Source organism: Erinaceus europaeus, chromosome 15 (assembly GCF_950295315.1).
Source record: "Erinaceus europaeus chromosome 15, mEriEur2.1, whole genome shotgun sequence".
Lineage (NCBI taxonomy): Eukaryota > Metazoa > Chordata > Mammalia > Eulipotyphla > Erinaceidae > Erinaceus > Erinaceus europaeus.
Genome location: NC_080176.1, coordinates 34,592,926 through 34,620,750, shown reverse-complemented (window position 1 = coordinate 34,620,750; position 27,825 = coordinate 34,592,926). Strand labels below are relative to the sequence as shown.

Sequence of the window (27,825 nt, the reverse complement as noted above, 5' to 3'; positions counted from 1 at the left end):
TTCTATGAAGCCAACATCACTCTGATACCAAAAGCAGACAGGGACACAACCAAAAAAGAAAACTACAGACCAATATCTCTGATGAACATAGATGCGAAAATATTGAACAAAATTCTAGCCAACCGGATACAGCAGTACATCAAAAAGATTGTTCATCATGAACAAGTGGGGTTTATCCCAGGCATGCAAGGTCGGTTTAATATACGTAAATCAATCAATGTGATCCACCACATCAACAAAAGCAAGACCAAAAACCACATGGTCATATCAATAGATGCAGATAAACCCTTTGACAAAATACAACATCCCTTTATGATCAAAACACTACAAAAAAATGGGAATAGATAGAAAATTCCTGAAGATAGTGGAGTCTATATATAGAAAACCTACAACCAACATCATACTCAATGGTTCTTCTTCTAGCGTTTGCCATACTCAATGGTGAAAAACTGGAAGCCTTTCCACTCAGATCAGGTACTAGACAGGGCTGCCCACTATCACCATTACTATTCAACATAGTGTTGGAAGTTCTTGCCATAGCAATCAGGCAGGAGCAAGGAATTAAAGGGGTACAGATTGGAAGAGAAGAGGTCAAACTCTCCTTATTTGCAGATGACATGATAGTATACATGGAAAAACCTAAGGAATCCAGCAAGAAGCTTTTGGAAATCATTAGGCAATACAGTAACGTGTCAGGCTATAAAATTAACATTCAAAAGTCAGTGGCATTCCTCTATGCAAACACTAAGTTAGAAGAAATTGAAATCCAGAAATCAATTCCTTTTACTATAGCAACAAAAACAATAAAATATCTAGGAATAAATCTAACCAAAGAAGTGAAAGACTTGTATACTGAAAATTATGAGTCACTACTCAAAGAAATTGAAAAACACACAAAGAAGTGGAAAGATATTCCATGTTCATGGGTTAGAAGAATTAACATCATCAAAATGAATATATTACCCAGAGCCATCTACAGATTTAATGCTATCCCCATCAAGATCCCAAGCACATTTTTTAGAATAGAACAAATGCTACAAATGTTTATCTGGAACCAGAAAAGACCTAGAATTGCCAAAAAATCTTGAGAAAAAAGAACAGAACCGGAGGCATCACACTCTCAAACTATATTATAGGGCCGCTGTCATCAAAACTGCTTGGTACTGGAACATGAATAGACACACTGACCAGTGGAATAGAATTGAGAGCCCAGAAATGAGGCCCCACACCTATGGACATCTAATCTTTGACAAAGGTGCCCAGACTATTACATGGGGAAAGCAGAGTGTCTTCAACAAATGGTGTTGGAAACAATGGGTTGAAACATACAGAAGAATGAAACTGAATCACTGTATTTGACCAAATACAAAAGTAAATTCCAAGTGGATCAAGGACTTGGATGTTAGACCACAAACTACCAAATACTTAGAGAAAAGTACTGGCAGAACTCTTTTCCACATAAATTTTTAAGACATCTTCAATGAAACGAACCCAATTACAAAGAAAACTAAGGCAAGTATAGACCTATGGGACTACATCAAATTAAAAAGCTTCTTCACAGCAAAAGAAATCACTACCCAAACCAAGAGACCCTTCACAGAATGGGAGATCTTTACATGCCATACCTCAGATAAGAGTTTAATAACCAACATATATAAAGAGCTTGCCAGACTCAACAACAAGACAACAAATAACCCCATCCAAAAATGGGGGGAGGACTTGGACACAATATTCACCACAGAAGAGATCCAAAAGGCCGAGAAACACATGAAAAAATGCTCCAAGTCTCTGATTGTCAGAGAAATGCAAATCAAGACAACAATGAGATACCACTTCACTCCTGTGAGAATGTCATACATCAGAAAAGGTAACAGCAGCAAATGCTGGAGAGGGTGTGGGGTCAAAGGAACCCTCCTACACTGCTGGTGGGAATGCAAATTGGTCCAACCTCTGTGGAGAACAGTCTGGAGAACTCTCAGAAGGCTAGAAATGGACTTATCCTATGACGCTGCAATTCCTCTCCTGGGGATATATCCTAAGGAACCCAACACATCCATCCAAAAAGATCTGTGTACACATATGTTCTTGGCAGCACAATTTGTAATAGCCAAAACCTGGAAGCAACCCAGATGTCCAACAACAGATGAGTGGCTGAGCAAGTTGTGGTATATATACACAATGGAATACTACTCAGCTGTAAAAAATGGTGACTTTACTGTTTTCAGCCGATCTTGGATGGACCTTGAAAAATTCATGTTGAGTGAAATAAGTCAGAAACAGAAGGATGAATATGGAATGATCTCACTCTCAGGCAGAAGTTGAAAAACAAGATCAGAAACAAAAACACATGTAGAACCTGAAATGTAATTGGCATATCACACCAAAGTAAAAGACTCTGGGGTGGGTGGGAAGAATACAGGTCCATGAAGGATGATAAGTGACATAGTGGGGGTTGTATTGTTAAATGGGAAACTGGGGAATGTTATGCATGTACAAACTATTGTATTTACTTTGGATGTAAAACATTAATTCCCCAATAAAGAAAAAAAAAGGAAAAAGATGGCCTCCAGGAACAGTGGAGTCACAGTGCAGGCACCAAACCTCAGAAATAACCCTAGAGGCCCAAAAAAAATATATTGTACCTTTACAAACAACCCAAAACATCACTTGACAACCACTTTTTATTAAATAATCCCTTTAATTGTTAGCTCATTAGAATACTGTTTGTTTATCATCAAATCTGTACAAGCATAGTAGCTGCCATGATTTAAAATGGGCCTAGTGTTCACCTGGCAATTAACAGGACAGAATGCTTAGTGAGTAGAAAATACTGTTTTTCCTGAGTCCCCTTTCATTTCTAACATTAAATAGAGTCAAAGTCTCTTCACTACAGAGAAAGACTAAACAATATCAACTTTGAAAATTGCATGCAATTCCACCTTTGCGTAACTTTTCTAGCTACAGAAAGCCTAGCACACAACTAGCCTGTCACCTGCTATTAGTACTAAACCAGCTGTCAGAGCTATTCCCAAACCCCCTTTTTTTCCCCAGGGTTATCACTGGGGTTCAGTGCCTGCACTACGAATCCAGTGCTCCTGGAGGCCATCTTTTCCCTTTTGCTGCCCAAGCTGTTTATCGTTGTTGTTATTGTTGTTGTTGTTATTGCTGCCGTTGTTGTTGGATAGGACAGAAAGAAATAGAGGAGGGGAAAACAGAGAGGAGAGAAACACAGACACCTGCAGACGTGCTTCACCATTTGTGAAGCGATGCAGGTGGGGAGCCAGGGCTCAAACCGGGATCCTTGCGCTTTGCGCCACTGTGCACTTAACCCGCTGCGCTACCACCCGACACCCTAATTGATATAATTTATAATAGACGCATCTGTCCTTTGCATTTACTAAGAAACCCTGTAAGTTGTCTGCTAAATCTTTTTAACACGATATTAGAAACTTTTTTATAAACTTTATTTTTATTTTTCCCCTTTTGTTGTCCTTGTTTATCTTCATTATTGTTATTGCAATCATTGTTGTTGGATAGGACAGAGAGAAATGGAGAGAGGAGGGAAAGACAGAGAGGGGGAGAGAAAGACAGACACCTGCTGACCTGCTTCACCACTCGTGAAGTGACTCCCCTGCAGGGATCCTTATGGTGGTCCTTGCACTTTGAGCCATGTGTGTCAAACCTTATTTTTAAAGTTAACTATTGAACAAAATTAAAAACAAACAAAAAATGATGACGAAAAAAAAGTTAAACCTACCGCTCACTTCCTGGTGTAGTAATTCTATAAAATCGATGCCTTAAATGATGTTTATCTCCATGATAACAAACTGTGCACAAATCATAATTTGTACACTCTGCACACTTCCATCGAATGCCAATGATTGGTTGCTGGCGGCAGGTATCACACATGGTTCCATCATGCTTGATGCCTATTAAAACATACATATATATTTACATTAATTACAGTTTATTATTTACTTGTATCCTGCTGTAAGAGAAAAAATAAGAACAGAATATTTTACAAAGCATTTTAATAAAGAAGGTAACAATACTTCAGATCTACCATATATACAGTTTCAAGAAGTCTTGAATAGAGTATAGAAATCATAATCTGAGTATTTTCTATCACCTCTATGTTCAATAACAAAGACGTCAGTAGGGCTCTCCTTGCCCTCATCTCTAAGGCTCATTCCAGGAGAAAAAAAAAAATCCTTTACATCCCCCCCTCCCAAATGAATGTTTCAGACTTCACCTTAGAACCTAGCTCTTAAAAGTCCAACATTTTATCCACTATGCCACCTCCTGTGTCTCCTAGTAGCCTTTTCATTTCCAAAGAGAGACACTTGCAGCACTGCTCTGCCACTCATAAAGCTGCCCCCTACAGGAGAGACAAGGAATGTGAAGTTATGGTACTGTGTGCCCTGAGTGTGCCACCACCTGTTCCCTTCTTTTTTTTTTTTAAGAAACAAGAATGAGGCTAGGGCGCACCTGGTTGAGTGTCGGGAAATCGTGAGGATGTAGTAGAGCCTGGCAGTGCTTGACCTGAGGAGTGCGTCTATCCTGTCAGTCTCTCTCTCTACCGAAAGGTTGAGCAAGAAGGGATAGGAGTAACCCCAAAGGTTTGCCCCGTCTTATCAGACTCCCTGGCTCACAAATCACCCTGCATTCCTGATACTATGGCCATTAGGTAAAAAGAAAGGGGGAGATGTCGGGAAATTGTGAGGAACCTCACAAAGCACCCTGAATTCCTTAAAACATTAAGCCAGCTACTCCTGCTCCAGCCTGCATTCCTGATACTATGGCCTATCTACATAATCACTGTTTTGCCTAAAAGATCCCCACCCATTCCATTCCTCTGCTCTATCTTCTTTCTACCCTCAAAACCCTCCCTGCCTGCAGGGTATTATTAATACTACCAGTTAAAACCCTCGCAACAGTTGCTAAGGAAATTCCTATCTTCCCTGCCCCTTTTGCCTTTCTCTGCTCCTTTCCTAGCCATTTACATTTCTAACTTGCCACTTCTGGGTCTGCCCTTTAAAAGCCTTGGCCTATGATCAATAAAGAATTGCATTGCCTCACTGCCATGTGTTTAGTTTCTAAGTCATCTCCCTCGCATCACTGAATGAGTAGCAGCCCAGGCTGGCTCTGGTTGCGTTCTCTCCAACCCAGAAAGTACGCGTATGGGAAGAGGCACCCCCACACTAGCCCGGCAGTTGAGCACACGTTACAATGTGCAATGACCCAAATTCAAGCCCCAGTCCCCACCTGCAGAAGAAAAGCTTTTCAAGTGGCAAGGCAGTGCTACAGGTGTGTCTGTATCTCCCCTTCTCTTTCTCCCCCTATCCTCTCCATTTCTGGCTGTCACTATGCAATAAAGATAATGGAAATAATTTTTAAAAAGAGAAACAAGAATAAACTATAGGAACACAGTAAATAAATTCCACAAAAAATGTTCACATAGATAAGACACTATAAAGTGTCCAAAATACCTGACTAGGTATTATGTTCTTTTACTATTCTGTTTTATTAGTATCACTTATACAATTAAAAACCAGGTTTTTAAATGACTGAACTACAAGCATCAGTGTTAGTACTTTTATGAATGTATGATATGCCCTATGCTGAACTATAAGATCTGTCCATATAGTGGACAACTCCTGGATTCAAATTCTGACTCAGTTGGACTATCTTTGTTCCTTGAGAGGTTGTTTTAGCTGAAGCAGTTGTGTATTACATAACTGTGTTTATTTCAATATACTGTTAGAGGAAGGGGAACAATAGAGTTTAGAGGAAATAAGATTGTGCATGTTGAAATTGTATGATAGGTAACATGGGAGTCATCATATAATTCTCTACTTTGTCTAAATTTAGACATTCTCCATAGTTACCTAAAAGAAAGTAGTCATTTCAGTTCTCATAACCCACATTCCCTTTGGAGAAAGCAACATATTGTTTAAAAATAAGAATGCTGGGAGTCGGGCTGTAGCGCAGCGGGTTAAGCGCAGGTGGCGCAAAGCACAAGGACCGGCATAAGGATCCTGGTTCGAACCCCGGCTCCCCACCTGCAGGGGAGTCGCTTCACAGGCGGTGAAGCAGGTCTGCAGGTGTCTATCTTCCTCTCCTCCTCTCTGTCTTCCCCTCCTCTCTCCATTTCTCTATGTCCTATCCAACAACGACAACAACAATAATAACTACAACAATAAAACAACAAGGGCAACAAAAGGGAATAAATAAATAAAAATAAAATATTTTAAAAAAATAAGAATGCTCTGGGATACGAAGACAGCACAGTGGTTATGCAAAGGACTTTCATGCCTGAGACACAAAGACTCAGCAACACTATAAACCACAGCTGAGCAGTGCTTTGGTAATAAATAAAACACAACACAATATAACAATATTCTAAGCATCAAGTAGAAAGACACTAAATATAACTTAATGATAACAGTAGTAACAGTAATACTAAGCTCTACCAAAACTATATTCTGTGTCCAATTCCTGTCAAGGGGGAAAGATCCTATAAAATTTATTTCCTATATTCAGATTTAAAACCCTAGGAAGGGACGGGGAAAATTCAGTAGGTAGAGGCCCAGACTTCAAGCCCGAGAACCACATGGGGACACTGTAGATAGCACCAAGGGAGACTGTGTTAGCTCCAGAGGAGACAACAATGACAGCAATAACAACAATAATAATAAACACAACAATGACAAACAACAAGGGCAACAAAAGGGGGAAAAAATGGCCTCCAGGAGCAGTGGATAAAGCACTGAATTCTCAACCATGAGGTCCCAAGTTTGATCCCCAGCAGCAAACATACCAGAGTGATGTTTGGTTCTTTCTCTCCTCCTATCTTTCTCATGAATAAATAAATACTTACAAAAAAAAAAAAAGAAAGAAAAGAAAAAGAAAAAGAACCAAACATAATATGACCACACTGAGACAGTTACGAATGAAGAAAAGAAAGTAAGGGGGGAACCCTGAAGAAAGCTGGGACACCCAGAGCTACAAAAGAGCATGATACCCAACAAATGTGTTTTGTGTGCAATCCTTCCACAGTCTTCTACCAAAAATGCTAGACTGCAAGGCCAGAAATTACATCAAACATCAATTGCTTTACTGGAACTATAAATAGGTTATCTGAAGCTTTCAAATAACAGCACTCTTGTTACAATATGAAGAAGAAAGTAAAAGTGGCTAGAGAAAGGATGTAAAGACATACATTCACTTTACCAGATCAACTAGGAATACAAAAGGAGACCACCTGGGACCACAACAAGACAGGACTAGAACGACTACAGGAACCCACCAAATCACCGGTGAGTGCAAACACACACGTGGCTGGTGACAGAGAGGAGCCTAGGGAGAGACTAAGTGGGTTGTAACAGTCCGGAGGTTTATCAGTTGAGACACCACCTCCAGTCTGTTCCACCAACAAGGGGACAACTGAAGGGAGGAGAGGACTCCCCAGAGAATCACCAAGTGCAACTCTGAGTCTCCATTGCTACTGCCCTGCCCTCAGAATCTGGAGTAGCGGCAAGAAGGGACAACGGGGAACAGAGATCTAACCAGGAAACTCAGGAGAAGACCTATACTTTGGTGGCATAGCTATGGGGCTGTGAAAGTCTCTTTGCATAACCACTGGATTATCTCTGCCACACCCTGCCTTATCTGGTCAGGAGTCAGTGATTAAACTAAGAAGCCTACTTATAGTTTAGAAACCCTCAGGCTCCCATAGCCTACAGAGAAGAAAAAAAAAAAAAAGAAGCTTTTAAATCACTGAACTCCAACTCAGGGATTAAAATACTATTGAAACAACTGTTAACTTCCACCACTGTGAACCCTTTAATTACCTTACTTAGACACAAGTCAATCCAAGAAATAGTGATCAGTAATTTGAAAAGTACTAAGAGAGGGAACTCATAATATAATATATAAAACGGGTAAACCAACAAGAAAAAATATTGGAGAAACTAACCAGGACAACAATCCAGCTAAAAGCCCCCCAAAGAGTGAAGCACAAAATAACGAGTTCAACATCCAAACATTAGCTAAGGAAATAATCACAGGAGTTAGTAAAGAGTTTGAAAGAATTGTAATCAGAAATACAGGAACAACAAATGAGACTCTGGAAGAAAATACTATCTCAAGGTTATTAGAGAGCTGAAAGCTGAAATAGCTGAGCTAAGAACACAACTAGCTGAACAAGCTAAAACAGTATCAGAACAGAGAAACAAAATAGATGAACTCCAGAAAACAGTAGAGGACAGAGAGACTAGAATCAATGAGGCTGAAGACAGAAAGATCGAGGATGAATTAGAGACAACTAATTAAGAGGTAAGAGGTCTCAAAAAGAGATTAAGAGATGCTGAAAACGGGAGTCAGGCTGTAGCGCAGTGGGCTAAGCGCAGGTGGCGCAAAGCTCAAGGACCGGTGTAAGGATCCCGGTTCGAGCCCCCGGCTCCCCACCTGCAGGGGAGTCGCTTCACAGGCGGTGAAGCAGGTCTGCAGGTGTCTGTCTTTCTCTCCCCATCTGTCTTCCCCTCCTATCTCCATTTCTCTCTGTCCTACCCAACAACAATGACATCAACCATAACTACAACAATAAAAAAAACAAGGGCAACAAAAGGGAATAAATAAATATTTTTTTAAAAAAAAGAGATGCTGAAAACAACAACAGAGACCTATGGGATAACTTTAAAAGAAACAATATACGCATTATTGGCTTAGCAGAGGAAGAAAAAGAGGGACAGGAAGAAAGCATTCTTCAGGCCATAATAGCTGAAATTCTCCAGCAGACTTCTCCACAGCTATTCTTCTTTTCTCTAAGATTAAAAAAGATAGGAACGGACACTACTTAATGCTCAGAGGATCAGTCAATCAAGAGGACTTAACAATTATAAACATCTATGCACCCAATGAGAAGCCATCTAAATACATCAAATGTCTACTGAAAGAGCTATAGCAATATATTAACAGCAACACAATCATAGTAGGGGACTTCAACACCCCACTCTCTCAATTTGACAGATCATCCAGGCAGAAAATCAATAAAGACATAAGGGAGCTAAATGAAGACATAGATAAAATAGAACTATTGGACATTTTCAGAGTCATTCATCCCAAGAAACTGGAATACACATTTTACTCAAATCCACATGGGTCATTCTCAAAGATAGACCATATATTATGCCACAAAGACAGCATCAGCCAATTCAAGAGCATTGAAATTATCCCAAGCATCTTCTCAGACCACAGTGGAATTAAACTAACACTTAACAATCAACAAAAGATTAGTAACAGTCCCAAAATGTGGAAGCTCAACAGTACACTTCTTAACAACCTCTTGGTCAAAGAAGAAATAAAGGAAGAAATCAAAATGTTTCGAGACTTCAATGAAAATGAAGACACAAGCTATCAAAATATTTGGGACACAGCTAAGGTAGTACTGAGAGGGAAGTTCATAGCTATACAAGCATACATTAGGAAACAAGAAAAAGCACAAATAAACAGCCTGATTGCACATCTTAAAGACCTAGAAGAACAACAACAAAGGAACCCTAAAGCAACCAGAAGGACAGAAATCACTAAAGTAAAGGCAAAAATAAATAAAAATGAGAATAAGAAAACCATACAAAAGATCAACAAAAGTAAATGTTGGTTCTTCGAAAGAGTGAACAAAATTGACAAACCGTTAGCCAGACTCACAAAACAAAAAAGGGAGAAGACCCAAATAAATCAGATAGTAAATGAAAGTGTGGATATCATAAAATACCACAAACTATCAGATACTTAGAAGAAAATACTGCAGAACTCTTTTCCACATAAATTTTAAAGACATCTTCAATGAAACGAATCCAATTACAAAGAAGACTAAGGCAAGTATAAACCTATGGGACTACATCAAATTAAAAAGCTTCTTCACAGCAAAAGAAACCACTACCCAAACCAAGAGACCCCTCACAGAATGGGAGATCTTTACATGCCATACATCAGATAAGAGTTTAATAACCAACATATATAAAGAGCTTGCCAAACTCAACAACAAGACAACAAATAACCCCATCCAAAAATGGGGGGAAGACATGGACAGAATATTCACCACAGAAGAGATCCAAAAGGCCGAGAAACACATGAAAAAATGCTCCAAGTCTCTGATTGTCAGAGAAATGCAAATCAAGACAACAATGAGATACCACTTCACTCCTGTGAGAATGTCATACATCAGAAAAGGTAACAGCAGCAAATGCTGGAGAGGGTGTGAGGTCAAAGGAACCCTCCTTTTTTTATAAATTTATTTTTTATTTATTCTTTAATTTTTATATTTATTTATTTTCCCTTTTCTTACCCTTGTTTTCATTGTTGTTATAGTTATTGTTGTTGTTGTTATTGATGTTGTCATTATTGGATAGGTCAGAGAGAAATGGAGAAAGGAGGGGAAGACAGAGGGGGGAGAGAAAGATAGACACCTGCAGTCCTGCTTCACCACCTGTGAAGACTCCCCTGCAGGTGGGGAGCCGGGGACTCAAACCAGGATCCTTACTCCATTACTCCAGTCCTTTCACTTTGCAACACGCCGCGCACTTAACCCGTGCGCTACCACCCGACTCCCATGCCTCCATTGGAGGGGATAGGATATGGAACTCTGGTGGTGGGAACTATATGGAATTGTACCCCTCTTATCCTATGGCCTGGTCAATCATTATTAAATCAATAAATTAAAAAAAAAAAGAAGTTTGTTTAAATGAAGTAAACCTGTGGTCGGGAAAATGGCACAGTGGATAAAGCACTGTACTCTCAAGCATGAGGTCCAGAGTTCAATCCCCAGCAGCACATGTACCAGAGTGATGTCTGGTTCCCTTTCTCTCCTCCCATCTTTCTGTTAATAAATAAATAAAATCTTAAAAATAAAATAAATCTTTTTTTGTATTATCTTTATTTATTGGATAGAGACAGTCAGAAATCGAGAGGGAAGGAGAAATGGAGAGGGAAGGAGAAATGGAGAGGGAGACAGAGAAGCACCTGCAGCCCTGCTTCACCACTCTCGAAGCTTTCCCCCTACAGGTGGGGACCAGGGGCTTGAACCCAGGTCCTTGTGCACTATAACGCGTGCTCAACCAGGTGTGCCACTACCTGGCCCTAAAATAAACCTTTTTTAAAAGCAACTGCTACATTAAATAGTAAAAACAAGAACGTGATTTAAGCTGCTAGCTCTATAATTTATTACCTAGGTAATATTTAGAACAAATTTAAACTACTCTACAACCAATTTTTTCACCTATACATTGATAAAGTAGTTCATTTCAAAAGAACTAAATGTGTTCCATCCACTCAAATTCACTTGTTGAAGTCCTAACTACAACCTTGATGGTATCCGAAAATGAGGCCTCTAGGAGGTGATTATGTTGAGATGAAGTAATGGAGCAGGGGGGACACAATGGCATTTATAACTGTCTCATTCTTTCTCCTTCTCTGTCATAAGAAGATAGACCAAGTAGTGGCTGCTCTTATTAAGGAACCAAATTGGGCAGCACCTTGATACTGGACTTTCCTGTCTACACAACTATGAGAAGTAAATTCCTAGTGTTTATATCAGTTAATCCAAGCAGACTATGACCAAAAAAAAAAAAAACACTGTGTAAAGATGTAAACATACTTTGAAAGGCTTTAAAGTAAAATGCAAATATAGAAAATGTCACCAATTTAAATAATTCAGTGAAGTGAATCATCACCCATTTCAGGAAGATTCAGTACCTGATTGTTGTGGAAATAAAGAACTTGATCGAGTTCTCATTTTCTCAGAGACTGCACACAGAGAACACTCAATTCTTCATGTGTAGTTTATCCCCATCAAATTAATCACCAACTTGGGGGCCAGGCGGTGGCACATCAGGTTAAGTGCACATAGGACTAAATGCAAGGACCCGCACAAGGACCCAGGTTTGAGCCCCTGGTCCCCACCTGCAGGGAGGAAGCTTCACAAGTGGTGAAGTAGGTTTGCAGGTGTCTCTCTGTCTCTCTCCCTAACTCCCCCTTCTTTCTCAATTTCTATCCATCCTACCCAATAAAAATGAAAAATGGCAGGAGTCAGGCAGTAGCGAAACAGGTTAAGCACAGGTGGCCCAAAGCTCAAGGACCAGCATAATGATCCCTGTTCAAGCCCCGGCTCCCCACCTGCAGGGGAGTCACTTCACAGGTAGTGAAGCAGGTCTGCAGGTGTCTTTCTCTCCCCGTGTCTTCCCCTCCTCTATCCATTTCTCTCTGTCCTATCTAACAACATCATCAATTGTTGTTATAACAATAACTACAACAACAATAAAAAACAAGGGCAACAAAAGCCAAAATAAATAAATATCTTTTAAAATTATTTTAAAAAAATGAAAAATGGCCACCAGGAGCAGTGGATTCAGTGCCAACACTGAGCCCCAGCGATAGATAACTCTGCAGGCAAAAATAAATAAATAAATCACCAACATTCTCCATGATCTCTCATGACCATTTTATCACATATTTTTCCCAAAGCTATGTTTTCCTAACAGTTGTTCCTATCATCAATTACTTTTATTTATTTCACTAAAAAAAAAAAAAAAAAAAAAGATTCAACTGCCGTGCAAGGTAAGTCCTACAGAACAGTAGACTATCTCTACCTTGCTGCTAATTATATGCAATAGTTCCAAAAGAAAGTATATGCAAGCCTAAATGGAATGTGCACTTAAATGAAAAAACAGAGGTTTATAGCTGTACAACTCAAAAGTTACCAAAAATGTACGTAAACAGTACTAAACAGTTTTTTAAAATATAAATTAAAAAAAAAAAAACACTAGGGAAAGATAGAAACAGGCTGAGGTTATGAATCAACCTTTAACCCCATGTCCAGTGGAGAAACAAATCAGAACTCCCACCTCCTGCACCCCAAAAAGAATTTGGTCCATACTACAAGAGGAGTAAATGATTGGGGTAGTAATCCAGAGGGTTTTGTACCCCCATTCCACCATAACCCAAAGCATTTGTCACCAGGATCTTGTTTTTATATCATCACTAAAAGGAAGTAAATCTGGAAAACACCAGAAAAAGCCAGGTACAGTTTCACAGATCTGAGACAGAAAAAAAGAAAGAAAAAAGAAAAGAAAGAAAGAAAGAAAAAAAGAAAGAAAGAAAGGCAGTCACTGAGAAGTAGTACTAAGTGTAGGGGTGAATTGGAAAGGACCTGAAGGTAGGACCATTGAAAAAGAAATAGGAAAAATCACACACACACACACAGATACAGTTATAGAATCATCCCATATAAGTGACCTTACAAGTATTGCAATTTCCAATGAAGGAGATGGAACACAGAACTCTTATGGTGAGAACTGTATGGAATTAAACCCCTATTATCTTACCATTGTGTAAAATCAATATTAAATCACTAATAAAAGGGGGGCCAAAGGGGCCAGGCAATGACACACCCAGTTAAGCACACATAGTACTAATTAGCAAAGAACCTGCAAAGATCCACACAAGGATCCTGGTTTGAACCCCACTGTGGGGGGGGGGGCTTCATAAACAGTGAAGCAGATCTGCAGGAGTCTTCTCTCCCTCTCTATCTTCCGCTCCCCTCTCAATTTCTCTCTATCCTATCCAATAAAATGGAAAAGTTAAAATGGCCGCTAGGAGCAGTGGATTCATAGTGGTAACACCAAGAACCAGGGACAACCCTGGACAATAAATAAATAAATAAATAAGTGGGGGAAGGATGGTCCCACAGCGGGTTAAGCGCACATGGCATGAAGCCCAAGGACAGCACAAGGATCCCGGTTCAGCCCCTGGCTCCCCACATGCAGGGGAGTCGCTCCACAAGCAGTGAAGCAGGTCTGCAGGTGTCTGTCTTTCTCTCCCCCTCTTCTTTCCATTTTTCTCTGTCCTATCCAACAACAATGACATCAATAACAACAACAGTAATAATAACTACAACAATAAAACAAGGGCAACAAAAGAGAAAACAGATAAACATTTTTAAAAAAAATTCATACCATGGGTGGGTAGATAGCATAATGGTTATGCAAAGAGATTCTCCATGCCTGAGGCTCCTGAGTCCCAGGTTCAATCCCCCCATACCACCATAAACCAGAGCTGAACAGTGCTTTCTGTTTAAAAAAAAAAAAAAAAAAAAAAGACTTCATACCTGAGATCCCAAAGTCCCAATTTCACTCTCCCCACACCACCAAAAAACCAGTAGTGAGCAATGCTCTGGTAAAAGAAGAAAGAAAAAGAAAGAAAGGAAAAGAAAGAAAGAGAGAAGGAAAGGAAGGAAGGAAGGAAGGAAGGAAGGAAGGAAAGAAGGAAGGAGGGGAGAAAAGACAGAGAAAAGCAAAGAAGAGACAAAAGAAGAGAAAGGATGAAAAGGGGGAGGCAGAGAGGAAGAAGAAAACTTGGTTTTCATCTATCTTCATATTTTTCATATCTTCACATTTGCAGGTTTGTCTTTTAAAAGAACCTTATAAAGTGAATAGTGATTACTAGTGTTAAAAAGTAAAAAAAAAAAAAAAAAGAGTGGGGCGGTAGGGCAAAAGCACATGTATTCCGGTTCAAGGGGCCCCCAACCTGCAGGGGAGTGGCTTCACAGGTGGTGAAAGTCCACAGGTGGTGAAGGTCCGCAGGTGTCTTTCTCTCCCACTGTCTTCTCCTCCTCTCTCCATTTCTCTCTGTCTTATCTAACAATGACAACAGCAATAACAACAATAATAACTACAACAATAATAAAAGGCAACTAAGGTCAACAAAGGGGAAAATAAATAAGTTTTTAAAAGAAAGCCTTTATATAATCCACAGTTTTAAAGAATACTCCAGGAAATCCATTAAAGAACACAAAAGCACACCCAACTCCTTTCTTCATTCCCGTAGTTTAAATGCCAACCAAACTACTGAACAGCTGTGAAACAGACTAATGCTGAGAATTGGAAAAAGTAAACAGAGAGCCCATTTCACTACCAAAATGAGCACTGTAAGTTTTAAAGGAGTGCAGCTAACTTTAAAACAAAAACTGATAATTAAATAAAACATGAAACAGGATATAGGTATTTAAAAAAATCAACACTTCACAGATCTCTTACTTACTCTTACTTACTCTTACTCTTAGCATTTTTGTTTCCTCTCACTCCAATTAATTCACATCTGAAAAAAATTGCTCCCAATTTAAACCTTAGCCCCGGCAAGAATTATTCTTTAGAATTTGCATTTCATAACTAAACCTATCAGTATTTTTCTCCTTCCTCTAGAATATAATTTACCCTATAGAGTTAATGTTCCTTCCCTTTGCTAAGTCTTATAAAGATATCTGCTACTGGGGGTCGGGTGGTGGCGCAGTGGTTAAGCGCACGTGGCTCAAAGCGCAGGGACCGGCGTAGGTTCGAGCCCCCCGCTCCCCACCTGCAGGGGAGTCGCTTCAGAGGCGGTGAGGCAGGTCTGCAGGTGTCTATCTTTCTCTCCCCCTCTCTCTCTGTCTTCCCCTCCTCTCTCCATTTCTCTCTGTCCTATCCAACAACAAAGCAACGTCAACAATGGCAATAATAACCGCAAGGAAGCTGCAACAACTAGGGCAACAAAAAGGGGGGGAAATGGCCTCCAGGAGCAGTGGATTCATGGTGCAGGCACCGAGCCCAGCAATAACCCTGGAGGAAAAAAAAAAAAGACATTTGCTACCATTAAATGAACCCAACACCTGACACTAGCTTTTGACTCATTCTAATACTCAAATGACCATCTACTCCATACTTAAATGGCATCTCTCCTAATTTCAGTAACTTAAAAAATCTATCTACACAGCTTAACTTTTTGTTGAAAATTTTTATGAGAAAACTACTTTATAGTCAAGACCAATAACCAGGAGTTCTTAAGAGAGCCAGTGAAAACAACATAAATTCACAAAGCACTGATATTAACTATAATGTTAGACTTCTAGAGAAAGTCAACGGAAGAAAAATGAAAAAGAGAAAAATGGATTTCTCACTACAGAAGTTCACTCTATAAAATACTTCATATGGAACAATAGCTAAATCACATCACTGTGTAATATCAAAAGAAAAAACAAAGAATATAACTTCACTAACAAGAAAATGAAAATATATATTATATATATAATGGACCACCTTAAATAAATGTTCAAAAGTAATACAATTCAACATGGATGAATCCTTCAACTATAGCACTGAATTTTGTTACTTATACAAGATTATAAAATGTTACAAATGGGAGGGTAACATAATGGTTATGAAAACAGGCTCCCAGGTGCCAGGGTGAATCCCCAGCACCACTATAAGCCAAAGCTGAGCAGTGCTCTGGTAATAAATAAATAAAACTAAAAAATAAAATTTTACAAATAAATACTACATATTGTTTTCAAATACATAAAAATACAACAAATATAACCAAACTAAAGAGAATGAAATTAATTTCTAAATAGTTTACTTAGGAGAAAGGCAGAAAATGAAATTAGAATTGTAAAATATATCGTAAATATATTGGTATTACTTTATTTCTCTTTTTTTTTTTTTTTTAAACACCAGAGCACTGCTCAGCTCTGGCTTATGGTGGTGTAGGGGACTGAACCTGGGACTTTGGAGCTTCAGGCAAGAGAGTCTGTTTGCATAACCATTATGCTATCTCCCCCGCCCTTTATTTCTAGATGAATACAAGGATACTTTTTAAATTTTTTTTCCTTTATTGGGGGAATAATGTTTTATATTTGACAGTGAATACAATAGTTTGTACATACATAACATTTCTCAGTTTCCAAATAACAATACACCCCCCACTAGGTCCTCTACAAGGATATTTTTTATTAATAATTTGGGAGGTAGGGGCAGGAAATAACAACCTATAGAGATTACATATAAATCCCTGGGTTTGAGCCTTGAAACAACTTCAGAGCATCATGACAGCACTTGAGAGTCATGGATGGGTCCTATGAGGTTCCTCTCTCTCAAAAAATAAAGGCTAGAAAACTGGGTCTCAAAGACTTCCAGTGGGGTCTTGGCTTTAGCTCCAATGCCACATTAAAAATAATAATAATGGGGGGGCCAGCAGTAGCACAGCAGGTTAAGTGCACAGAAAGCAAAGCGCAAGGACCTGCACAAGGATGTCCGTTTCAGCCCCCCCCCTGCACAAGTGGTGAAGCAGGTCTGCAGATGTCTATCTTTCTCTCCCCATCTGTCACCACCTCCTCTCTCAATTTCTCTCTGTCCTATCCAACAGCAGCAACCACAAAAACAATAACAACAATGGAAAAAAATGGGGAGCAGTGGATTCTAGTGCAGTCACAGAGGCCCACCCATAACCCTAGAGGCAAATAATAATAATAATAATAAAATCAACTTCTCTACTTGGATATAAGTATTATGTGATCAGTTTGACTTATTTAAGTAATAAAACATGCCTAGAAAACCAGGATGTGCCTCGTTAAGCCTCCAAAAAATTTCTCATAATTAAAATATCTCACAAAACACTAAAAAATGTACTGTGATTAACTAGTATATAAATGAAATTACTTATTATGGTATAACTGTCGATGTCATCCTATCAACCAAGAAATCATTATTTTTGACTTAATGGGTTCATTCAACTTTCACCATAATCAAAGGCAAAAGGCACTGTAATAGTTAGCAAAGGTCAGCTGTCAGGTTCTGGTATGTGACGGTGACCCTGATCTGGGGTGGGAGTGTCTGCAGACACCTACCTTGGGAAGATGAGAAATTGAACCCATGAGCCAACAACTATACTATAAGCCACTGACCTCCGAATTAAAAAAAAAAAAGTATGCGTATTACTCTCTTTTAGCCATCAAACAACTAATTGGTTCAGAAACTGTCTCAACTGTAATTAATATTCCTAATAAGGGTGAGGCCTTTGTGTCCTGCCAGCTGGTCTAAACCATGTTCCATACTCGAGATAATAATGAAACAAAATCATACATTACACAGGTACAAATTCAAATTCAAATCCAGATGGGTCTGAAAACAAGCCTGACCTCTTAAACTAGTCACACCATCAGCATTTTTTTCTCATTTCTTTGACACTATCTAAAAAACAATTACATATATAGTATCATTTTCCCCATTCAACATGCTGAATTCAAAATGTAAGTCATTAAATTCTATTTTCATATTAAAAACTCAAAAGATATTTTTAATATTTTATTTATTTACTTGTTGGATACAGACAAAAATAAACTGAGATAAAAGGGGGAGTGGGAAAAGAGACAGAGACACTTCTTCATCATTTGTCAAGTTTCCCCCTACAGGTAGGGACTGGGAGTTCAAACCCAGGTCCTTGCACATGTTGGGTAACGTGTGCTTTTCCAGTTATGCTACCGACCAGCCCCTAGCACTGATATTTATTAAATTGATGATTATGTACTTTTGTTTAATTTTGATAGTGTATAAGACAACAAATAAAGAATGTTATCACTTCAGTGTTTTTTCCAGTAGTTAAAACTCATTACTTCACCTTAGCAAAATGTATCTCATCCTTTTTCTTTCCTTTAATTTTCAACTCACTATCTAGTAAATTTTTTAATATTTATTTATTTATTTATTTTCCCTTTTGTTGCCCTTGTTGTTTTATTGTTATAGTTATTATTGTTGTCGTTGTTGTTGGATAGGACAGAGAGAAATAGAGGAGGGGGAGAGAAAGACAGATCTGCAGACCTACTTCACTGCCTGTGAAGCAACTCCCTTGCAGGTGGGGAAGCCTGGGCTCGAACTGGGATCCTTACGCTGGTCCTTGAGCTTTGCACCACCGGCGCTGCTGCCCGACTCCCAATGTTATTTTATTTTTATTGCCACCAGAGTATCGCTGGGGCAGGGGGCCTGCAGGATGCAACTACCACTCCCAAAAGTCATTTCCCCTGCCCCACCCACCCCCCTTTTTTTTTCTTTTTTTTCTTTTTATTTGACAGAAGTTGAGAGGGAAGAAGATAGAGACACAGCTTCAGCACTGCTTTACTTTTCCAGGTCCCTGAACATGGTAAAATAAGAACTCAAACTGGTACACCACTGCCCAATTTCCTTCTGTACAGAGTTATAAGAAACAAAGAAACTTAAGTTTTAAAATAGGAAAAAAAAAACTCACATTTGAGTTATTCTCCACTATCAATTTATTATTTGCAAGATCTTGGACAAATCAGTTCATTTCTCATTAACAACATGAAGGTTATCAAACAAACAAAAAAAGATGTTTTTGACCAGAACACTACTCAGTTGCTCCTGCAACTCCTTTGTGCTATATCCCTATGCTATATGTGCTATATCTCCATGCCTCAAATAGTATTTTTATGAGATGAGAACATATAAAAAACACTTAGCATACTGCCTGAGACATGACTAGAGCTCAGCAAACATTTCAATCTCCTTGTTAGTAGGTCAACTTGATAAAATTTAGAATGAGGAAATACCTTGATTTCCCTTCTAAGAAAACATAGAGAATGGAGGACAAGAGGTAAAGGAAGTACATATTGGTCCGGGGTAGATAGCAAAATGGTTACACAAAGAAACTTTCATTCCTGAGGTTCCAAAGTCTCAAGTTCAATCCCACCACCACCAGAAGCCAGAGCTGAACAGTGCTCTGCTAAAAATAAATAAACATATTTACAATACAAAATTTTATAAATCTAAATTCTTATGATTACCACATTTTTGTGATTACCAGAAGACATGTAATTTATTATTTTATTTAAATGAGAGATACATAGATAAAGACACGGAGAGAAGTACCCATGCACTGCTCAGCTCTAGCTTATGAAGGTTCTGGGTCCTGAAGCTGGGAGCTTGGAACCTCAAGCATCAAAGTCTCTTTGCATAACTATTATTCTCTCTCTCCAGCCTAACAAGTAATGGAATTTAATAGAAAAGTACTTCCTGTCCAACAACAGATGAGTGGCTGAGCAAGCTGTGGTATACATATACAATGGAATACTACTTAGCTATAAAAAATGGTGACCTCACCGTTTTCAGCCGATCTTGGATGGACCTTGAAAAATTCATGTTAAGTGAAATAAGTCAGAAACAGAAGGATGAATATGGGATGATCTCACTCTCAGGCAGAAGTTGAAAAACAAGATCAGAAGAGAAAACACAAGTAGAACCTGAACTGGAATTGGCGTATTGCACCAAAGTAAAAGACTCTGGGGTGGGTACGTGGGGATACAGATCCAAGAAGGATGACAGAGGACCTAGTGGGGGTTGTATTGTTATATGGAAAACTGGGAAATGTTATGCATGTACAAACTATTGTATTTACTGTTGAATGTAAAACATTAATTCCCCAATAAGGAAATTAAAAAAAAAAAAAAAAAAGAAAGAAAAGTACTTCCATTCCATTTATTATCACATCAAGTAGGTAAATCCTCCCATGGAAAAAAATTGAACATTTCCTGAACATTTCCAAGTGTCCTTAGAAGAACAGAAACTGGGAGTCAAGCAGTAGTCGCGCAGCAGGTTAAGCACACATGGCGCAAAGCACAAGGACTGGTAAGGATCCTGGTTCGAGCCCCAGATTCCCCACCTGCAGGGAGGTAGCTTCACAAGTGGTGAAGCAGGTCTGCAGGTGTCTGTCTTTCTCTCCCCCATCCTATCCAACAATGATGACCTCAGTAACAACAACAATAATAACTACAACAATAAAACAACAAGGGCAACAAAAGGGAATAAATAAGCGAATATTAAAAAAAAAGAACAGAAACCAATTAGTCAAACCATATATCAGCAACTGTACTAATATTTCTATATATATATCTATCAAAACTAAAAATGAATGTGGTAACTATTATCTCTTCCAATAATTCAACCCCATCTCATTTTAGCTGTAGTTCTACAGGTTCATATGTAAACCTGTTGTTTTGAATTCATTTTTCCTCATAAAGTTGTTTGTATCTGTTTGTTTTAGCAGACCACTGCTCAGCTCTGGCTTATAGTGGTACTGGAGACTGAATAAATTAAGTCTTTCAAATAGCCATTATGCTATCTCACCAACAATCCAAAGTAATATTTTTCATCCTTCTGTTAAAGATTGTATTACTTAAAAAGGTTTCATATAAGATACAGAGTAGCAAAGAGAAAGACAAGTCAGAGCATTATACAAGTACATACAATGCTGGGGATTAAACTGGGAATCTAAGGCATGTTAGTATGTTCTATGTTAACATGTCAATGTTCTACCAGTTTAACCATCTTCCCAGCTACCAAATCCAAAGTTTAAACAATAACTTACGTACAAGTTGAAGGCTGGCCGCCACCACACAGCTGCAGTGCTGTGGTGTCTTTCCCTCTGCCCTTGTCTCTCTATATCTGAAAAATCTGGCCCAACGTGGCAGTGACAAGAAAAACAAATAACTCAGGCACCAGGCTATTTCACAAGAACCCGTATATTTTTCAAGTTAATCTATGCACATAAAAAGATTAAAACTACTGCCGGGTCCTAGTTCCATGTGAGGATATAGTCAAATTGATGTAAATAAGATACAGAGGTTAAAAAAAATAGTAATAAGGCAGGGGTAGATAGCATAATGGTTATGCAGAGAGAGACTCTCATGCCTGAGGCTCCAAAGTCCCAGGTTCAATCCCCTGTACCTCCATAAGCCAGAGCTGAACAGTGCTCTGGTTAAAAAAAAAGAAAGAAAGAAAAATAGTAATAAAGGGCAGGTTAAACGCTATGAAGATTTCAGTTAATAAAAAAATTAGCTTAGGGAGGTGTGAACATGGACTTGGAGACAGAACCAGTTGTGAGGCACTGGGTTCAAACCCCAACATCACACAGAGTTGTAAATTAACTTAAAAAGAGGTATGGGGGTTGGGGCTGCTTATGGCACAAATAGAAGAATTCACAGCGGGAGCTGGGAACTGGTTTAATCAATACATGGTTAATTAGGGTGAAACAGGTAAAAGGCAAAATAAGCAATTATCATCAAGGGTTAAGCATACACTAGGTCTATAAAGTCTGAATACGGTTTTCAAAGTTTAGTCCCATAAGATAAACAATTATAAGCTCTGATAAAGGCTGCTCATGGCTGTAGAGGGGTCTAAAAGTTTACCGGCTAGCAGAGTCACACGTGTTCAGTTCCCAAGAGAAACAGCCATGGCACATCTGACCAGAAGCAGCAGCAGCAGCCAGCCAAAAAGGCTCACGTGCTCAAAGTGGGTGCATATGTCTGTCTGTGTCTGTATCTGTCTGTCTTCTCTCCCTTCCCCTTTGCACCCCTGGCCAAAATAAAAAGAATGAGTTGGCCCAGGGGACATGCATGTAACCGCGTGTTAGAACCCTTACTGAAAGACCAGGTCTCCACCTCCAAGAGGCTGAAGCTTCCCCAGTACTGACGTGATGCTACAAGTGTCTCTCATTCTCCCTCTCTCCTCCTCCCTTCTCAATTTCTTTCTGCCCTGTCAAATAAAAATAAGTAATTGGGAAAAAATGGCCATCAGAAACAGTGACTTTGTATTGCAGGCCCCCAGCCCTAGCAAGGTCCCAGGAATCCCCCAGTACCACCCGCTTCATGAGCAGTCAAACCGTGCTGCAGGCATCTTTCTGTTATTCTCCCTCCCTATCTGCATCTTCCATCTCAGTTTCTCTGTCTCTATCCATTACGTAAATAAAGTTTTAAAAGAAAAATACCTCCGGCCCCGGCAGTAGCGCAGAGGGTTAAGCGCACATGGCGCAAAGAGCAAGGGGCAGCGCTGTGGATCCCGGTTCAAGCCCCGGCTCCCCACCTGCAGGGAAGTCTCTTCACAAGCGTTGAAGCAAGTCTGCAGGTCTTTCTCTCCCTCTCTCTGTCTTCCCTTCCTCTCTCCATTTCTCTCTGTCCTATCCAACAAAGACAACATCAATAACAATAATAACTACAACGATGATAAACAATAGCAACAAAAGGGGGGAAAATTTTAAAAATAAGAACAATGAAAAAAAAGGAAAGGAGGGAGTCGGGCAGTAGCGCAGCGGGTTAAGCGCAGGTGGCACAAAGCACAAGGACCGGAGGAAGGATCCCGGTTTGAGCCCCTGGCTCCCCACCTGCAGGGGAGTCGCTTCACAGGCGGTGGTGAAGCAGGTCTGCAGGTGTCTGTCTTTCACTCCCCCTCTGTCTTCCCCTCCTCTCTCCATTTCTCTCTGTCCTATCCAACAACGATGACATCAATAATAACAATAAAACAAGGACAACAAAAGGAAATAAATAAATATAAAAAAAGGAAAGGAAAGGAAAGAAAATCACTATAGAATCTGTTATACTTTGCACTGGAAAGACTTGGCCATTCCCTTAAGCCTACAATTACCGAGCCTGAGATGCCTCCAAATTGTTCTCAGATGTTTCCAAACGACTGATTTGTGGTCAACTTTAGTATGAGCTAGCATGATAATATTTTACGAGTGAGAAAAAAAATCTAAGAGTGTACAAGAAGAGATACATCCCTCATAGTGTCGCCGGTGGTGTAAAAATCAGAGTCTTCACTGAGCAGGCCCGCGCCCGGCAGCCCTACCCGCAGAATGTCCAGAATGTCTGAGGAGAGTAGTCACCGTGAGCAGTGGCTGAGCCCTTCGAAGCGGCACTCACTCCAGAAGTCCCGGCACACTAGCACAGCAACACATGTTCAAGAACTCCCAGCACCTGCAGGTTCACTCCAGTGCAGTGTGGCCACTCTGTGATGCCTGGCACCCAGGCTGCTCCAGGGTAGAAGATAGGTAGGCACTGTGAAGTCTTTTGTCTTACACAAAAAGAAGCCCGGTAACAACATCAAGTATTCCGTTCATTACTATAAATACGACGGAAAACAATGGGGATGTGTGTCAACAGAGTACTGACAAGCGGCTCTCGCTCCTAAGCACGGGTCCTGATGCAACACTCCCGACACCTGTGCAAGAGTAATGCGCCAGTGATCTTCCCGCCCTTCTCAGACAGACTTTTTTAACAACTGGTTAATAACTGCCTTAGATCTGCAAAATGTTATGAAACAATGAAAGAATACAGCAGACCAGTATGTGCTAACATGAAATCAATGACCAATCGCTAAGTTAAAGAAATGAAGGGACAGGGAGTCGGGCGGTGGTGCCGCGGATTAAGTGCAGGTGGCGCAAAGCACCAGGACCCGCGTAAGGATCCCGGTTCGAGGCCCCGGCTCCCAACCTGCAGGGGAGTCGCTTCACAGGCGGTGAAGCAGGTCTATAGGTGTCTTTCTCTCCCCGTCTTCCCCTCCTCTCTCCATTTCTCTCTGTCCTCTCTAACAACAATGATAACTGCAACAATAAAACATCAAGGGCAACAAAAGGGAATACTAAAAAAAAAAAAAAAAAAAATGAAGACACAGAGAACATAGCTTACTACTGCGTGTGCTTTAAAAGGCCAGTACATTTGCGGTGTGTTAGTATATATGATTGTTAAAACTAGTAGTCTTTAATAAAATACTTAACGGATCCCCCCCCCCCCACTAATTAGCTCTGGTTTATGGTAGTGCTGGGGGACTGAACCTGGGACTTCAGAGCCTCAGGCATAACAGTATCTCTACACAACACTATGCTCTCTACCACCTCGCCTCCACTTAAACTTTTCTTCTGGACAAGCACATACAACTTTTTCACCATTTAAAGCGCCATCTTAAAAATCAATTTTTAAGACCCCACCAATGTGTCCTGGAGCTCAGCTTCCCCAGAGGCACACCTTACTAGGGAAAGATAGAGGCAGACTGGGAGTATGGACCGACCAGTCAACGCCCATGTTCAGCGGGGAAGCAATTACAGAAGCCAGACCTTCCACCTTCTGCAACCCTCAACGACCCTGGGTCCATGCTCCCAGAGGGCTAGAGAATGGGAAAGCTATCATGGGAGAGGGTGGGTTATGGGGATTGGGTGGTGGGAATTGTGTGGAGTTGTACCCCTCCTACCTTATGTTTTTGTTCATTAATCCTTTCTTAATAAAAAAATTTTTTAAAAATCAATTTTTATCATGTATGTGTTCAAAAACTGAGCTGTGTCTTAACTTCCAGTAACTACAAAGACATGAAAATATGACTGTCAAACTCATTCAGTCTTGGAAGCAGATTACTTATGCTGCCTAACAAGAATTTGAAGTCTTTTCTAATTAAGGTAGTATCGAAGGTACATCTGTATAGGGGCCGGGTGGGGGCGCCGCTGGTTGAGCGCACACGTTACAGTGCACAAGGGCCCGGGTTAGAGCCCCGTGGACCCCACCTGCAGGGGGTAAGCTCTGCGAGTGGAGAAGCGGGGCTGCAGGTGTCTCGCTGTCTCTCCATCTTCCCCTACCCTCTCGATTTCTGGCTGTCTCTATGCAATAAATATAAAATGAAGCAAATCTATATAAAAATGAGGCAGATTAAAGTCAGACTTTGTGGGAGGATACCTTCCTTTTCTACATAATATAAAACCCTAGAGTCAACAACACGCATCTGAAACTCTGTGACTCAAGGGCACGGCCTCACTGTCGTGTCATAGGAAGCCTCTGAAATGACCTTCCCTTCTGTAAGAACTGAACCATCCACAACAGAAAAACAACAACAAAAGTAGGCAACGCCAGGACATCATCCCGCGGCTGGGCTCGCTCTCCCTCTGTACGGAGATGGCTAAATCATCGGGCAGCTTTCAGCCACTGACTCAAGTCCTCCACGTGTTGGGGGGAAGACACGGCAACAAACTGGTGGCGGCGGCCCGGGCAACTGTGGGCCGGCAGCTGGTCGCCATCTGTGCAGGCTGCAGCCCTCCCAGACCCCCGCCCAGGGAGGAGCGGGAGGGGAAGAGAGCGAAGGGGAGCAGGGGAGAGGAGGGGTGGGGGCGGCTGCAGCCTGGAGGAGGAGAGGTAAGGGGGAGGGGAGGAGAAGGAAAAGGAGGGTGAGAAGGGGAGCGGGGGGGGGGGGGGGGGCGGCTGCAGCCCGGGGAAGGAGGGGCGGGGATACGCCATCTGCCTTGTGCATCCCGCCGCGCGCCGCCGGAAAGCCTCGGTGCCTGCCATATCCCGGGGCAGGGGGTCCATCCTGTGGGTCTCAACGAGCAGGTGCGGGAGCCCCAGCTCCCCGGGACCTGCCCTCCGCCAAGACTCGCACGCTGCCGCGCTCCCTGCCCTCCCCGCCTCCCCTCTCCGCCCCCCAGGCCGGCGGCCGCTCACCGGTGGGTGCGCTGTCCAGAACGCGCAGGTCGTAGGCGCCGGAGCAGCGGTAGTTGGCGGCCGTGCCGTTGTCCCACACCACCACCACCTCCTCTGGGCTCTCAAAGCTCCGCACCGTGCCCGCGTGGCCCTCGCCGCCGTCCTGCTTCCCCCATTTCCAGTCGGGGCCGCGCACCACCCGCGCGCCCACCCCCTCCACCATCACCCGGTTGTTCCGGGCGCCGCTCATCGGGGCCCGGGGGTGGGCGCCGCCGCCGGGAGGCCGGTGAGGGCGCCGGGGGTCACTCACAGGGCGGCGGCCCGCCCAGCCCTCTGCCGCCGACGGCGCGCCCCGCCCGGACTAGCTGCAGCAACGGCCACCAGGAGACCCGCCCGGCCGGGGACGCGGGGCGGCGGCGACGGGCTGAGCGCCGGCCTCTCGCCTCTCCGCTCCCCCTGACCGAGCTCCGCTCCTCCCCGTGGGCAACGGCGGCCCCTCTCTCTCTGCCCCGCGCGCCGCCCCGCCTCAGAGTTCCCGCTGGCCAAGAGCCGCTCCACATCCGGGTACCGACGCACCCACGGCCGGAGCAGCACCCTGTGGGAGCGACTAGAAAGGGGCGACCTAGGGCGGGGACGGTTTAGGCTGGCCGCACAGCCGGGTGGGAAAGGAAGAGAAAGCCGATGCCTCGGCGTCTCCGGGCCGCAGGACAGTGCGCATGCGCGCGGTCCGGAAACCGGGGGGACGGGCGACAAAGGGGCGGCTCCCGGAGACTTCCTGATTCGAGCTGCAGCACAATCCCATTGGCTGAGAGAAAGGGGCGGGGAAAAGCATTCCGCAGCCGGCCTGGAGGTGGGGCTGCAACACGTCCATCAGGATGGATGCCACTGGGAGACAGAAGCTTCTGCCCCAGTGCAAGTGGGCATTTAACATTCCACATTGTTTTAGTTCCCTTTCGGACAGAGCAATAAAAGCAGCAGATGACAGCACACATTAAGGACGACCTGCATTTTTGTGTATATATAATGAAAAGACTTCAAACCAAATGTGTTTAGTGAAGTGGTTTCAGCTCAGAAGAGTAGTGCTGAAAGTAGTAAAGAAGGACGCAACTCTTGGAAAGTTGTGTATTTCCTTTCTGCAGAGTTAGGTTAGTACTCTCCAAAGAACACACCTCCCTGGAGGAGCCAAAGACAGCGCTGACCTTGGAAGTATGAGTTCCCAAATTGGTGCCTGGCATCCCATGTGCAAGAGCTCTATTTCTCTCTCCCTCTCTTGAGTGAATAAATAAAATCTTTTAAAAATAATCTAGGGGGTTGGGTAGTGGTGCACCTGGCTGAACTCACCGTATTACAATGCGCAAGGACCCGGGTTCAAGCCTCCGGTCCCCACCTGCAGGACAAAAGCTTTGCAAGTAGTGAAGTAGTGCTGCAGATGTCTCTCTGTCTCTCTCCCTCTCGATCACCCTCTTTATTTCTGATTGTCTCTATCCAATAAATAAAGACAATAAAAAAATTAAAACAAAAAATAATAATATACAAGCACCTTGTTCTTTCATAATTTCCTTCAACTACAAGATAATTCAGGTTTTCATGGTAAACGACAACAATGAAAGAAAAATAAATTATTAAATCAAAGAAAAGGGAAAGAAAAATGAAAATGCTATTACTTAAGAAAAAACGTTGGTGTATGTTTCTAAGTCATAGTTTCAAAACCCAAT

General features: G+C 41.6%; 1 protein-coding gene across 1 annotated transcript in view; it reads right to left on the bottom strand.

Annotated features, from left to right (window-relative positions):
• Positions 1 to 26,823, bottom strand: part of MIB1 (MIB E3 ubiquitin protein ligase 1) — a 141,588-nt gene extending 114,765 nt beyond the window's left edge. Inside the window, exons 1-2 of the mRNA XM_007523664.3 lie at positions 26,132 to 26,823; positions 3,758 to 3,929 (exon numbers count right to left, since the gene is read on the bottom strand). Of these exons, the coding sequence (XP_007523726.1) occupies positions 3,758 to 3,929; positions 26,132 to 26,360 (401 nt within the window). The 5' untranslated portion in view covers positions 26,361 to 26,823. The remainder of the gene's footprint in view (positions 1 to 3,757; positions 3,930 to 26,131) is intronic.
• Between the last annotated feature and the right edge of the window lie 1,002 nt (positions 26,824 to 27,825).